General features: G+C 35.3%; 1 protein-coding gene across 1 annotated transcript in view; it reads left to right on the forward strand.

The window, feature by feature from the left end:
* Nucleotides 1–15,716, forward strand: part of NAALADL2 (N-acetylated alpha-linked acidic dipeptidase like 2) — a 903,327-nt gene that overhangs the window by 86,864 nt on the left and 800,747 nt on the right. The window contains exons 2-3 of the mRNA XM_007454970.1: nt 11,740–11,765; nt 12,585–13,088. Of these exons, the coding sequence (XP_007455032.1) occupies nt 11,740–11,765; nt 12,585–13,088 (530 nt within the window). The remainder of the gene's footprint in view (nt 1–11,739; nt 11,766–12,584; nt 13,089–15,716) is intronic.

Below are 15,716 nucleotides of genomic sequence, written 5' to 3' on the forward strand. Positions count from 1 at the left end.
AAAAAAAAAAAAAAAAAAAAAAAAAAAAAAATTATTCATGCCTTAATTACAGTTCTCATAAGACACTTTAGCAAATAAATATTGTACTATGATTTAATCTGTTTCGTTAAGAGCTGTCATATTTAAGTTAAATGATTGCTCTTAAGATGTATGTATTTCCAAAAGACCATAGATTTAAATGTGAGAGGATTGTGAATTATTCAGGGGTTGTCAAAATTCTGGGTTTAGTCCAACAAATGTTTACATGGTCAAAGAATTATTATAAAAACTATGGGCAATAAAAATATTAATAAGATCTAATTCTTGAAGGCAGAACCAGAGAGGAAAAGTCTATTGAAAAGAAAAAAATTTTAATTAATTAAAATAAAATCATGAGCTTAGCACCAGTAGCCATGAGGATGGATGTGAAGTTTATTGGGGAAAGCCACAAGCCAGTTTAGTGAGGCTAGAAAGTAGAGGCTTCCATGGGTGTGTGAATGGGTGAGTTTATTCATTTCCTGTCTTCACTTTTTTGTGAAAGATTCTAAGGAAGCTACTTAGGGATGGAGATTATATGAAAAGGTCATACTACACAATATTATTAGGGCTTGATTGTGGGAAAATTGAGTGATGTTCTTCTATGTATTTTTCTTAATTTTTGGAGGAATTAAAAATATGCTCTCATGTGATTGTTTTTGGTCACGATTGCAGAGTGGTTAAGAACAAAGGCACTGGAACCATACTGCCTGAGTTCAAGTCTTGTGTTATCTAGAACAAGTGACTTCAACTCTCTCTCTCTGTAGTGTCCTTATTTGTAAAGTGGGGATGATAACAATGGTAACTTCATGGTATGGTTTTGATGGTTAAATGAATTGATATAAGTAGAGGGTACATAGTGATACATAAATGTGTGCTTTTTTCCCCTAGTACTATACTCTTTAGTACAATTAAACTAGTCAAGGTCATCTGTTTACAACTTGTGTTGCAATGCTCGTTCCCATTTTAATTTTGAACTTAACTTTGATTTTCCACAACCTTAATGATTACGTTTCTTTTTAGGCAGAAACCATAATATTTCCATTATATGGGGCTCTGAAATATTTTTGAATTTCTCAGGAATGATTAAATACCTCAATCCTTTACAGGGTTGAAAAAAAGAAAAGGATAAAGAAAAGAAAAAGCTTTGGTTCCTAAAATCTATTACTGAGAGAGAGAGGTTTTGTTTGAGGGCCATAGTTACGGAGGATGAATGGAAGGAGAAGGGCCACCAGTCGCAATAGCTGAAGGAAACCTATATAGAAGTGTTAGAGAGAAGGCCTTTCATTTTTCCTAGAGTGTCAGAGAATGGAACTCCCAAGCAGCAAGCAGCAGGTTAAGGGCAAGTTGAGTTTTACTATCACTTTGAAGACTCAAAATTTGGTGTGTTTGGAATGGTAGGGCCAAGCATAATCTTTGATTTGGCCATGAGGTCATCATTTCAAATACATCCACTGATTTTTTATTCAAGATATATCACTCCCAATATATAGAAGAGAATGAAATGAACTCTTTATGGTCAGTTATTTTATTTTCAACAATTTCCTGAGACATCAATAGTGAAATAAGTAAGAATGGAAAAGTGAAAATGAAATAATGGGAATGGCTGAAGGGAGGCAAATAATATAAAGAAAAAAGACATTATGGGAAGAAAGAAAAGAGAAAAGAAGCTGAAATTCATGTTGGTAAAGTAATATTTGACATTTTAAAATTGAAGAGCTAGATTTTAAATTTTAAAATTTTGCATGTATTATAATAAACTACCTTTCAATAGTGCCAATTATATAAAAGTTCTGTTAAATACTTTACATTTAATGCTTTGTGAATATTGCATTTTCATGCCTTTTGCCTGACATTTAATTTCTTATCCGCATTACTTTTATGTGCCATTGGAGGTCTTCCATTTTTTATAATCCTGTTCATAAATAAAATATAAATGACATAAGCAATGCCCAATATAGTTTTTAGTAAATTATTTAGTTGCTTTAATTTACCCAAAACTATTACTATGCATATATGTAAATTAGTAATAAAAATTAACTTCTCAATGTCAAACTGTCATACAGATGTAATATGTTGTTGTAGTATTTCTCATCCTGTTTCTTTTTCAATAAATCCTTTTATCTGAAAAGGTTGACAGTCACTAGTATTATCATACTTAACGGTCTTTTTTAGAAAGAACTTGAATTTTGTACATTAATAATTTTGTCACCTTTTTTCCAGATACCATTTTATTTTTTGTATGAGTGGGAGGCCTAGAAGAAAATATTGCAAAAATATATTCTTATTTAGCTTCAGATATATATATATATATATATATAATTATGGATATGGCATTTTAGAAGTAAGAAAGAATAGCAAAACCTTGGGCAAATTGTTGCTCTCTTATGCTGCTTGAGATAATTTATTTTGATTTTTTTATACAGCAGGTTCTTATTGGTTATCTATTTTATAAACATCAGTGTATACATGTCAATCCCAATCTCACAATTCATCCCATCACCACCACCCACACCCCACGCTTTACCCCCTTGGTGTCCATACGTTTGTTCTCTACATCTGTGTCTCTATTTCTGCCCTGCAAACTGGTTCATCTGTACCATTTTTCTAGGTTCCACATATGTGCATTAATATGCAATACTTGTTTTTCTCTTTCTGGCTTCACTCTCTATGACAGTCTCTAGATCCATCCACGTCTCTACAAATGACCCAGTTTCATTCCTTTTTATGGCTGAGTAATATTCCATTGTATATATGTACCACATCTTCTTTATCCATTTGTCTGTCAGTGGGCATTTAGGTTGCTTCCATGTCCTGGCTATTGTAAATAGAGCTGCAATGAATATTGTGGTACATGACTCTCTTTGAATTATGGTTTTCTCAGGGTATATGCCCAGTAGTGAGATTGCTGGGTCATATGGTAATTCTACTTTTAGTGTTCTGAGGAAACTCCATACTGTTCTCCATAGTGGCTGTATCAATTTACATTCCCACCAATAGTGAAAGAGGGTTCCCTTTTCTCCACACCCTCTCCAGCATTTGTTGTTTGTACATTTTCTGATGATGCCCATTCTAACCAGTGTGAGGTGATACCTCATTGTAGTTTTGATTTGCATTTCTCTAATAATTAGTGATGTTGAGCACCTTTTCATGTGCTTCTTGGCCATATGTATGTCTTCTTTGGAGAAATGTCTATTTAGGTCTTCTGCCCATTTTTGGATTTTTTTTTTTTTTAAATATTGAGCTAGATGACTTGTTTATATAACTTGGAGATTAATCCTTTGTCCATTGATTCATTTGCAAATATTTTCTCCCATTCTGAAGGTTCTTTTTTCATCTTGTTTATAGTTTCCTTTGCTGTGCAAAAGCTTTTAGAGATAATTCTTAAAAAAGCATTTCAATTTTGATTCTGCCATCAGTTGTCAATTGATAACTTCATAATTCTTAGTTTTCTTACCATTAATGTATTCCTACTACTTGTGCAGACATAATAATTCACTTAAATTCATTTTTAGTCCTAAGGTAAAGTGAATTAATATATAAGATCTTTGTCTTATAAGGAGCATACCATGATGTTAACTGCACTCTATTCCTATCATTGTATTTTGGGTTAAATCCCCAATTTTAATTTTCTTAACTCCATGGTCTAAGAGTTTATATAAGCTGAATACTAAAATTTTTACATCGGGATATTGCTCTTGGATCTTTATTTGAGGAATCGCTTTTCAGAATTTACCCAATAAAGATTTGGGATGGTTCATATGATATATATTTTCTCATTAACTGAATTTTAAGTGAACATAAACATTCTCTACCCATGTGTTTTTCTGGGATGTTTCCTTTCCCACCAGTTAACCACAGTATCATGATATATTAACACTTTTTCCTAATAACACCCTAAAGGAGCAAGTATGAAAAGAACCATTTCAGAAAGTGAAAAGCACAGATTCTGGGTGCATTGAATTACCAACCTGGGCGTCGAATAGGCTTTCTGTGTTATGATTTTAGGAAACATAGGGATATGAGTTTTAAAATAAAGCACTTACAGTTTGTAGAAACCTGTTGATACTTTTTGAAGAGTAAAGATATTTAAAAAGTAAGCCAATAATGTGCCTTTGAAAAAAGTGAAAAATAGAGTGCGTAGTGGTATTATGTAGGTAAAAGCTTCATCTGTCTGTTCCCAGAAATCCAAGAGCCATAGTCAAAAAGCAGCAATTTAAGATTATTCACGTTGGCTGAAAGGATGGAAAATTGCAGTGTATCTATCAAGCTAAGAGGCTCCTCCTGGCAGACAGCTCTCGGAGCGGAGCAGTGACTGTATTGACATTTTAACTCTTGACACTCTCAAAGCCCTCTTAGGCCCCTGTAAACCACATGTAGTAGGGGTGGAACAAAGGTTTTGAATGTCTGAAAACAGGACAGTGGCAGGTTGAATGTGAACTGTAGCTTTCAAGTTCTAAGCACAGTTGTTTTGCTCAGAGCAATGGACTTGGAAGCAGTTCTCCCTTATTTAAAAACTACAGGGCCAGGAAACATCAGTGTCTGCTAGGGCACTGTCGAGAGCAAACCAGTTATCTTTTAGGTCCTGGAGTCTGAGCAGCCCCTGGGGAGCTAAAGATCAAGGCAGGATCATTCAGATTTAATGGACATCAAGACTCCTGGTGTTTGTAGTCATATTGGTGACAAACCAGGGGTAAATAAACCCTTCAGATCTCTGAAGTTGTTAACATCATACCAACTTTGGGAACTTTCAGAGAGTCTGAATGTTGTAGTATTTAAAAAGAGTAGGTTTTGGAATTTGACAGGCTGGATATGGTACTCCAGCTGCTTGTACTTTAATAGCTGTGAGAACTTGGGGAAATGACTTTATCCCTCAGTCTCAGATACCTCATCTGTAAAATGGGGATAGTAATAGTACTTATCACATAGGATTGTTTAATTAAACGACATTATGTATGTAAAGTGCCAACCTTATAGTAAGTCCTAGATCATTTTAAGGGCCCAGTAAATCATCTATTAAGCATATGATTTTGGATACCATAACATGGGCATGGTTGTATATCCACATCCAGGAGTAAAAGATAAAAAGGAGACACACGGATTTCTCTGACTAGGTAGAGAAAAATACTGATAGCTTACAACTGGAAATTGGCAACTACAAAAAGAGATAACTCAGAAAAAATAAAAATAAACTCTTCAGCTAAGACTGACAGCCTTGTGATTACCAAGTGAGATTAGGGGAAGGCTGACTGAGCCTCAGAAGACCCCACAGATGCCCTTCTGCACCCTGACTTCAGTGAAGCTTAACTACAGTGAAACTCAATTTCAGTGGCTTTCCTTAGTCAGACTATCAGAGTTTTTTTCCCTCTACTCTTCTTTATTTTATGGTTTGTGGTGTCATTTATCTCATGTATGTGCATCTCTAATGTAAGCTACATCCATACTCTGAAGGGTAAAAGAATGTAAATTCTGTAGAAGTAAATAAATACTCTAAATACTTGACTATAAATGGAAATGATGACCAGGAAGAAAAAAAAGAAGATACTTTAGAATCTAGGGGGAAATCAGACACTAAAAGGACCAGGAAAGGAGTCATAGAATTGTTTACACATCCCTAGATAGTTTTGTGATGTTAGTGGAAATTGAAACTCCCATGATAGTTTGAACATTTAGTATTATATAGAGTATCTACCTGTTCAAGTAACCCATAGAGTGTACTCTATTATTTCAGGTCATTTAAATTAAGTCTTCTCTTTGCCAAGTTCTATATTGAATTATATCATTCTAATATTGGAAAACCTTACTGTAAATACAGGAGCTCTCAGGTGGGCCCAGCTAACCATTCAGTTAGAGTGTGTTACACAAATTGCTGTTACATACAGGTACCCAAAGAAAGGCAGGCCCACTCAGGGAACTGGCAGGTGGTCATACATATGCAAGCGATATAAAACACATTTACACAAACCTGCTGGATTTCATCAAGTAATTTTCCCTCAGATGGTTTTGACTGCATTTTGTAATCTAAAGCTCATTAATTTGGCATCTTAGAAGCACACCTTTTACATGTCATTTAGAGATCAAGGTAACTCAGGCCTCAGAGTTAAGTTTTAATTTTATACTCTCCAGCTTGATGATCTGCTCTGCCTAAATTCAGTGTGCTATTACCTGTTTCAGGGTAGGCTTGGCCTAATTTTTTTTTCTAAAAGTAAAGCACAGATAATAATTTCCCCTTACTTTATAGACTCTTTATTCAGTTAGTGAAGCATGAACAACAAATAATTATTGTCATTTATTTTATGCAGTTAATATACAAATTTGCAATAAGGCATTCTTAACCACCTTTCCAGACACTGTAACAATTGCTGAGGCCATTTCACAAAACTAGATAGGAAAAATAATCTCATTATACTGAAAAATTAAGTCAGAGAACAGTCTTCTGAATTACTCTTTTTATAGTTTTATCTTTGGCCCTGCTCTCAAGCTGAGACCATTAAAGCATTCAACAACAAAAGTTTATTCCACAAATATGGGCTTTATTTGTACAAACTAGGTTCATACTGAAAAATTTATGTCAAGTGTTTTCAGCCTATAAGGAATATCCTTAAACTTAAATTTAAAAATCCCTCTGGGCACTCCTGGTTCACTGGTGCAGCATCTAAAGTAATGCTGCACGAAGGTGCATAATGAATACCTTTTGATGATGCACCAACATTTCTAAGAAATGCCTTTGCCTCAAATCAATCTGCTCCAGCCAGCAAATGATTTGATATTCAAACCTTCAGGAAACACTATATGAATATATTCTTTCCCCATTGTACAATAAAGATTCAATCATAGAGCTGTCATCGGAAATTGAGATTCTGCCTTATGTTTTCAAGTTAACCTGCCAGACTCATTTATTTATTTTACTTGTAAAATAACTTTTACAAGTAGAAAAGCCTTTAGATGTGTTCGTAGTTCTAAAAAGATCTATACAGTCTTTTATACTGGTTGAGCTAAAATACTATCGGTATCATCATAGTCAGCGGATCAAGTCAACCACCTACGACAAACATGGTGTCCTACCAAAAACATACATAACCCATGTTCATGATTAATTATCTAATTCCTGGAACTGTTAAACTGAATTCTTGAGCATTATGGAAAAGCTCTGTTGTTTTTGTAAATTGACTGAAAAGAAACTCAACTCTATAATAACAAGATATAGAATTGGTAGTTGCAAGTAAAATGTAATAATGACTTTTATGTACATATTAGCCACACTTCTATCTATCTGAACCACAGCTAATGACGAACAGATGCTTCCCCTTCAAAAGTGCTTGAGCGTGCTGCTCCATCTCTCGTTATCTCCAGGTTCTTGTTATTGAAACTTAAGCCCTCTGGTCATAATTTAATTTCGTTAAGTCTGTATTTTAAAATTGTAAGTGCCAAATCCTTCTATTTTCCTAAACTCTATAGAATTTCTGGGGTGGTGCTTTGTTAGTGGATCAGTCACACCATGTTAGACCTTGTTATAAGCATCTTTAATAATTTATATCATTTACTCGTGGTAATGCTGCAAATACAGTGCTCTTATTATTTCCACTGTACAAATAAGAGATTTAAGCATAAAAAGATTAAGTGACTGGTCTAAATTACATAGCAGAGCTAGGACTTGAACCAAGTAGTCTGACTATAGAGTCTGCTAATTTAGAGGTCAATAAGGTCAGGGCATTCATGTAATAAATTCCCTCATTGTGATTGCTGAGCAAGATAACGTGTCATAATCATATTTCTAAGTGACATTTGTAATATATAACTTATTAAAATGAAACTTTTGTTTAACATGTATTTATCATCTAAAATATTTGCCAGCTGTTGTGTTAAGTTAGATTTGCAGCATCCAGAGACTGTATTTTATATATTGAAATTTCAGCTTATTTCTGTATTCATCTTTTATTTCTACATAATTTACTTAGTTTCAGCCAGTAGAAATGTGTGAAACAAAGCATTCGGAAGCATCAGTTTATTTTAAACTACCCATATGCTTAGTAAAAATACAACTTCATTTTTTATTGATCTAAGCTTGTCATAGTATAGAAGAAATACCTTTTAGTTCATCTTGTATTTGCTTTCTTTTCCTTAGAAAAGAATAAGTGTATATAAGTGATAAACTTTTGAGTATATTGAATTTTAATAACAATTTAGCCTTCATTGTGGGCCTGGGTGGGAAAGGATCTCACCTAAGCAAATAAGATATGTTGAAAACATGGGGAATGTATTGTACTTTTCAGAAAAATTGCATTTTATAAAAATAAGTATAGAATGTACAGATGCTACAAATATTTCTGTTTTAAGAAATGTAGCAAGTTTCTATGACTGGTCTACACCTAAGTACATATTTTTGAGGGAAACATTCATGTGGTAGATTCCAAAATCTACTGCATGTATTTTTTTTTTTTTTTTTTTTTTTTCTTGCGTTATGCGGGCCTCTCACCGCTGTGGCCTCTCCCATTTGCGGAGCACAGGCTCCGGACGCGCAGGCTCAGCGGCCATGGCTCACGGGCCCAGCCGCTCCGCGGCACGTGGGATCTTCCCGAAACGGGGCACGAACCCGCGTCTGCTGCATCGGCAGGCGGACTCTCAAGCACTGCGCCACCAGGGAAGCCCTACTGCATGTATTTTTTAAATTACTCATATAGGGTAGCTATAAATAATATGACAATATAAATTAAATGAATCATGTACATCAGTTACAGAAAATATATGAAGTTTGGCATAATTATGCAATCATACCTAAGACATGGTGATTTTGCTGAAGATTTCTTTTTATAATGTAAAATTTCCGTTGTGGGAATTTGAAAGTTCTCTTGAAAAAAGTGTGATATTTGCTTTACTTGACCACATGGGGAGTAGGTTTTTTAAAGAAAGCTACATTCTTTGTGGGACAAATGAAATAATTGGTGCTTACTTTAAATATGTTATTAGTTTTATTAAATAGTTCATTACTCAGTTTAATTTTTGAGGAGTTCATTTTAAATACCTTAAGTGAAACAAAACTGTCAGGGCAGAGGTTTATATTTTTGTAAAAAGCTGTACTATTTTCCTTAAGACAAGAAAATTTTAAAGAAATGAATTTCTAATGGATTTATAATATAAATTTATCAAATAAGTGGTTAAATGCTTCATTATAGATGTCATCACATACTCATTTTCTTGGAAATTTTCCTAAAATCCTTTGGGTTTTTTTTTGTTTTTTTTTTTAACATCAAGTGGCTTGATCTACCCAGATACTGCTCTCCTAGAAGATAGAATTTAGTGTAAATTTATAAATGTGTAATGAGTCCAAAAGTGGTAGTAAGGGCGTCAGGCAGACATCCATCATGGTGAGGAGTTAATATCTGTATCTACATTACATTCTAATTGATGGCTCTGTCTGATGTTTGAAAAGCGTTAAATTGCTGATGTACAGATGATGGAATACCTATTGTCAGGCTAGAAATGAAAACTCTTCCTCATCACTGCAGTTGATTTGTAAATGATTTGTAGAGAATCGACTTTGAATGTTTGTATTAGAGGTCAGAATTAGAGATTTCACATTTCTGTAGTAACTCCTGTGTGCCAAGTCTTCCTTGAGCATAAAACACACTCTACAATTCAATTTAAAACAAAAAACAGAAAAAACCCAAAACGTTTAGAGAGACTCTGAGTCATTAAAATGGGAGGAAAAAGTCTAGAAAACTATGTTGAGATAGTGTCTAAGTAAATCAGTAATGCATAAACTGAACAGTTAGAGAAGTAAATATCATAATATCATGTCAAGATAGGAATTGATTGATATTTAAGCCAAGCAAGAAAAAAATTGACTACTGCCAAGATATTGCAGTATTTTGCAATGTACATTAAAAAAATGGATTGTGGGGTATTTAACCCCACAACTTATTAAGTTACGACTAACTTATTAATCTCATATTTTTATAAAACCACACATCACCTTGTGTGTCCCCAAACATCACTTTTCTCAGCCTAAAGAATGACTCAACTTTGGACCTCAGCTTCCTCTTCTGTAATATGAGAGAGGTTAGAATCATGGATTTTAAAGTTTACTTTATTTCTACTGCCTTCAGGTTTTTCCTATTCTCTAGTATTGTACTATTTTTGTTGTTGTTTTAACCAAGTATGATTTAAAGTCTTCTTCTTCTATCAGTTAATCGACCATCTCCTAACCTGTCTGAATAATTATCACTGACTCATATATCACTCCTTTTCTCTGCTTGTCTTTATGTGACCAAAGACAGCATTCAAATAATGCACATTCTTGAATCATCATGGAAACCAGGCCAAGCAGAAAAAAGGGAGAGGAAAAGGGGAAGGAAAAGAGGGAGGGACGAAAGGGGTCTGCAGAGTCACTCCTGAGGCTGTTCTAATACGTAATACCAACTAATATCTGCATGGTAAGAGTTGCTATGTCATGTGGTACCTTTTAAAAATATTTTAGTCTCTACGTATAGACTAATTGTAAAAAAAAAAACAAGCAAAAACCTATCATATCTGTGTGTGTGTGTGTACGTGTGTGTGTATTATGCAAGCTTCTCCCCTTCTCCACAATGTCCTGCAGAATTATATAATTTCTTCTGCATTATTTAATTCATTTTATTTCTTCCAACAATCCTTGACAATCCTCTCTCCTCTAATACCAGAAATATCCCTTCAAACCTATATAGGCTACGTGACACTCAGTGGATGTTTTAGGATCACTGTCTCAATTATTCCTAGTGACAGCACTATGATGTTTATATTATCACCATGCCCATATCACAAATGAAGACCCTGTGTTGCAAAGAAGTTAAGCCTTTTGCCTATGGTCACCCTTTCCTAGCTTTTTCTCCAACTCTGGTTCGCACACCAGTCTGGGTTTTTCAAATGGTCCACATACCATGCACCGTGCACTTGTATTCCTCTGTGTGTTTATACATTTTCCCCTGCCTGGCTGTTCTCTCCCACCCCTGGTGTGTCCTAGTTTAACTCCTCCTCTCTCTCCAGAAGTACCTCAGAAATAACTTTGGGTGGGGAATTATTTCCCATATTCTCTGCTAGAATCTGTCACCCCTGAGTCTCCCTTGTGCTTTGCATATTTTATGTGACATACTTGTTTGTTCAAATGTCTGTCTCTCTTATTGAATCATTCCCTGCTTGAGGAATAGGGACCTGTTCATCTTTGTTTTCATTGCCTATCCCCATACCTGATATGTATTAGGTACTCATCTTTATTGAATCAGCTCTGGACAAGAATAAATCAAAAATGGTATTGTAGCAGATGAGAAATCTAGTCAAAATTAGAATTTTTATTTTGTAAAGTTTAATATTTAATTGAACTCTCTTAAACATTCAGGACATTTTAATTTATATGGACCTCTGTCAGCCAGGATTGGAATTGTATATACCCATAATTCTGTACATCATGCCACTCCCTTTCATGAAGTCTTTGTATATTTTTCATTAGAGTTCACTTGTTAACAACCCGCCCTAAGACACTTAGCAAATCAGTTGTCAGCTGAGCTCTGTTTTTCACTCACCACAGTGGGGTCCATAGAAAAATCGCAAAACATAGTGAGGGACCTTAGAATCCAGCTGGGATGACAAATCTAATACACAGAAAATTTAAGTATAAATACTTCTAATGTGCAACTACAATACACCAGTGTGTTACTGAATACAGACTGAAGACCACTTGTAGTTAATTAGTCCAGTTTTCCTAATACTGCTCTGCAGGATACAACAAACTGTCATCCAAAACTGTGTAGGGGAGAAAAGCCTCCATCTGCCACTCAGTAGCAAGGTTATGAAACTAAACTCTCCTATCCTGGCAAAAGGCTTCCCTCTTTGGATGGATGCCATCCCAGACTTTTATTTAAAGTTCAGCGAGCCAGGCCAATTCATGTCACTAATTCCATGAAACATTTTGGCTTTCTATGGTAGCCTTAAAGTCTTCCAGTCATTCTGATAACTCATGACTAGGCAATACACCATCTTTTGCTTCTTGGATTTCTATAGAGGTGCTACTTGGTTTTGTTGTTCTCGTTCTTACCCTGAATTTGTGTTTTTAAAATTAGCTCTGGTAATGTAACTGATCCCAGGGTCTTTTTATCCCCCCCTTAACTTAACAAATCACACTTTATTGCTTCTGTCCTCCATTTTTCTTAAAAGTGATCTTGAAAATGTATAAGCTTAAACTTGGCTTTCATTGAAATACATTGTCTTTAATGCAGTTGTGCATTTGTGACTTTAATTCTCCGGAGCTTCAAAAGAATAGTGTGTGTTTGTGTGTGTGTATTTTATGTCTTCTCCTAGCTTTTGCATCAGGTGCCTTCTACTTTTATTTATTGTTTGTCTTTTTTTCTATAGTAAACATCAACAGCAAAACATAAGATTAAATAATTAATATATGATTTTCTATAGGAATGAAGTATTTCCCCTGATTAAAATCACTAAAATTTTATGAACAGCTAATATAGATTACTGTTTTGTTTTCACCTTGGAGGTTTTCTTTGTTGATTTATTTTCAGAAAATATACTGCTCTTATTTTCACAGGTAAAAAGATGGCCTATCAGAAGGTCAATGCAGATCGAAGAACTCCGGGACTTTCACAGTACCTAGACAATGATGACCTCCAAGCCACTGCCCTTGACTTAGAGTGGGACATGGAAAAGGAACTGGAGGAGCCTGGTTTTGACCAGTTCCAGCTAGATGGTGCTGAGAATCAGAACCTGGAGAATTCAGAGACTGCAGACCTCAATCTTGATCCCGTTCAACCAGCAACTTCACCCAAAGGAAGGTTTCAGCGACTTCAAGAAGAGTCTGACTATGTGACCCATTATACAAGATCTGCACCAAAGAGCAACCCCTGCAACTTTTGCTGCCTTTTAAAACTATTTTGCACAGCAATCATTTTATTTATTTCTGGAATTTTGATAGGCTATTACACACATAAAAATTGCTCTTCAAATGCTACGTCTTCAGGAACACTTGATCTTCAGTTACACCAAGAGATTCTCAAGACAATCCAAGCAGAAGATATTAGGAAGTCTTTCAGGTAGGTGTGTGAGAAATGGATGTTGGTGGGATGCATCTTCTGGGAAAGATGTCTTACAGGGAATATCATACTGTGATTTTTCTATTGTTTAAGGTTAGTCTTACAAGCTGAGAAACATAACTTACCAGCAACCCCTTCACAGAGGGGGTGTACGTTTTCAGATTTACAATACTGTAATGCAAGTTTATGGTGCTGCTTTAATAATTGATAATAAGAACCGTAACTACTGTGGAGACTAAAAGACTCCAGCCAGTGTATTTTCTCCCTGTTGGGAAAGCCCAGGTAAGCCAAATTGGGATGCAAAGATTGCTGGATGTGTGTGTAATAAAAACTAGGGCATTAGCCATAAGATTGAAATTTTTAATGACATCAGAATAAAATAAACTTGCTTTATGGACTGGAATAACTGACAGGAGGTAAGACAAGCACTGCTCGTATTTGGCCCCCTGCATCACTGAGTTTCCCAGTTGAGTATTTTTATTGAAACACATTACGTTCCATATATCAGGCAATTCTAAAAGGTCACCTCTCTCTTTAATGTAAGTTTGCATATGACCTCTCTAGCCAGAATGTGTTGTTAATAAGTTAAATGATAAGAAAATATTTTTTACCAGGGCTTAATAATTCTGAATTCTTGGGAAAAGCTCCACTCATGTCATATAGCTATTGGGTAACTTAAATTTTGTTGCTTGATATATCATTAGCATATATGTTTAATTGTAAAGGGTTCCCTAGTTAACATATTTAGGGAAGTGAGGAACTGGAAGAGGAAGATTAGATATTAGCTTCCACATATGTCTTCCATACCTGGCAATAAAGAATAATCCTAGGTGAATCATGTTTGTTGATTGTAGGTAGATGAGAGAGAAGGATACTAGGTCATAAGGATATTCCTTCTGGGTTACACTGACTTATTACCATCAAGATGTTGGCACATGTGCATTTCTAGGGATCTTCTAGGGAGCATGCCCACTGAAGATGCATTATTTAATCTATGTGCTGAAATATCACATGTATTGACATTGGCAAATTATAATTCTCTTTCTGAATATCACATCTAAATGACTCGTGGGAATTTGTTTTCTACACCCTTTCTATGTCTGCTGTTTACTGTTGCATAAGCGTCTCTGGATGTGTCATATGCAGATACTAACAATTTCCATGGTATTTCTCAATGTAAAATTACTTATAGTGAATTGAGTGAAAGATATAGCATTGTCTTATAATGAGTGATTGTATCAGTCAGGGTCCAACCATAAAAGAAAACTCCCTAAATATTGAAAGCAGAGGGCATTTAAAATAGGGAAATAATTCTATCAGTGATGAAAAACTGAGAGGCCAGTCAGGGGACACTGAGGTAGCCAAGAGATGAACAACAAAATGGAGCCATTACTAAACCTACGCTTGGAGAAAGGGAGTTGGGGTAACTTGATGGAAGCTGGAACTTTCTGCATACACAAATGCAGGGGTTGGGCTGGCAGTGGGGATGTAACCTCAGCCAGGGGTACTACTGAAGACAGAGTAAGAAGTACCATGGCTTCTCCCTTCCTCCTGCCCTCCTACCAGTTGTTCCATTGGTTGTCTGAACCCAGAATGCAGGCTGCTGACTCAGAGCCTGGGAAAACTCATCCCAAGGCGTTCAGATCCCTGCAGCAGGGGAAAGGCAAGGGGTCTGTCCAAAAATTAGATCTAACCAGCACAGGGATGTTCTTGAGAGAGAGAGAGAGAGAGAAAGGAAGAAAGAAAATAGAAGAATTCCATAAAACTCTGTCTACTCTAACTTCATGGTGGACATTCATTTCATTACAGAAGTGTCTTCTGGAAAAGGATCCATGGATTTAACTCATTTTTCCTGAGCAACTGTTTAGTTTTTAATGATGGACACAATGAATCTCATAACCTAGCCTGCTTCCCTCTTTACTTGGGCTTTTAGTAAGTTCAGAGTCAAATTTGTATTGAAATCATAAAGAACTTACAGGCATGCCTTTTGTATACTAACTAGTCTGCATATTTTCTCTCCTTATCTCCCTTTGGCTTTCTTTGCCTTATTTTTTTGTCCAGCATTGTAAACATTTTTAAAAACTGACATGTCCTTTTTGTGAATAGGCAGCTGGTTCTAAAATGTTGAAAATGTATAATTAAGTAAACATATTCATCATTTCCCTCAGAATAGGAGTTGTATTACCATAAGGCTTATATTCTCTTAAACTCAAAAATCAACAAACTATACATTTAAAAAATATAAACACTGGCAATTTTACTTCTAAGCAATATTCAGTGGTTGGGCACAAATTCACAATTATGTCCTGTCAGATAGCCACAGTTTTTTCCTTGCTGAGATAATAGGTCTTTTTCATCAAAAAATAATATTTTGGTACAAATATGTTTACGTAACTTTCTTCAAATTACAACTCTTCATCCAAAGACAACTGTTCCCCCAGTAGTCGTGCTAACCACATGCCTTATTATGATTTCTTCTGTTTACTAAGTCATCCTGGCATTGGCTCTGTACATCATGGGTTCCTCCTGTTTCTTTTCATCAATTTATGATCAGTTTTGGGCTCTCACCGATCTACTGTCTTGTTCATCAGTTGCTGTATTTCTTCTCTATTTGTTCTCCATTCCTGC

Source organism: Lipotes vexillifer, unplaced genomic scaffold (genome assembly GCF_000442215.2).
Source record: "Lipotes vexillifer unplaced genomic scaffold, Lipotes_vexillifer_v1.1 scaffold487, whole genome shotgun sequence".
Classification (NCBI taxonomy): Eukaryota; Metazoa; Chordata; class Mammalia; order Artiodactyla; family Lipotidae; genus Lipotes; species Lipotes vexillifer.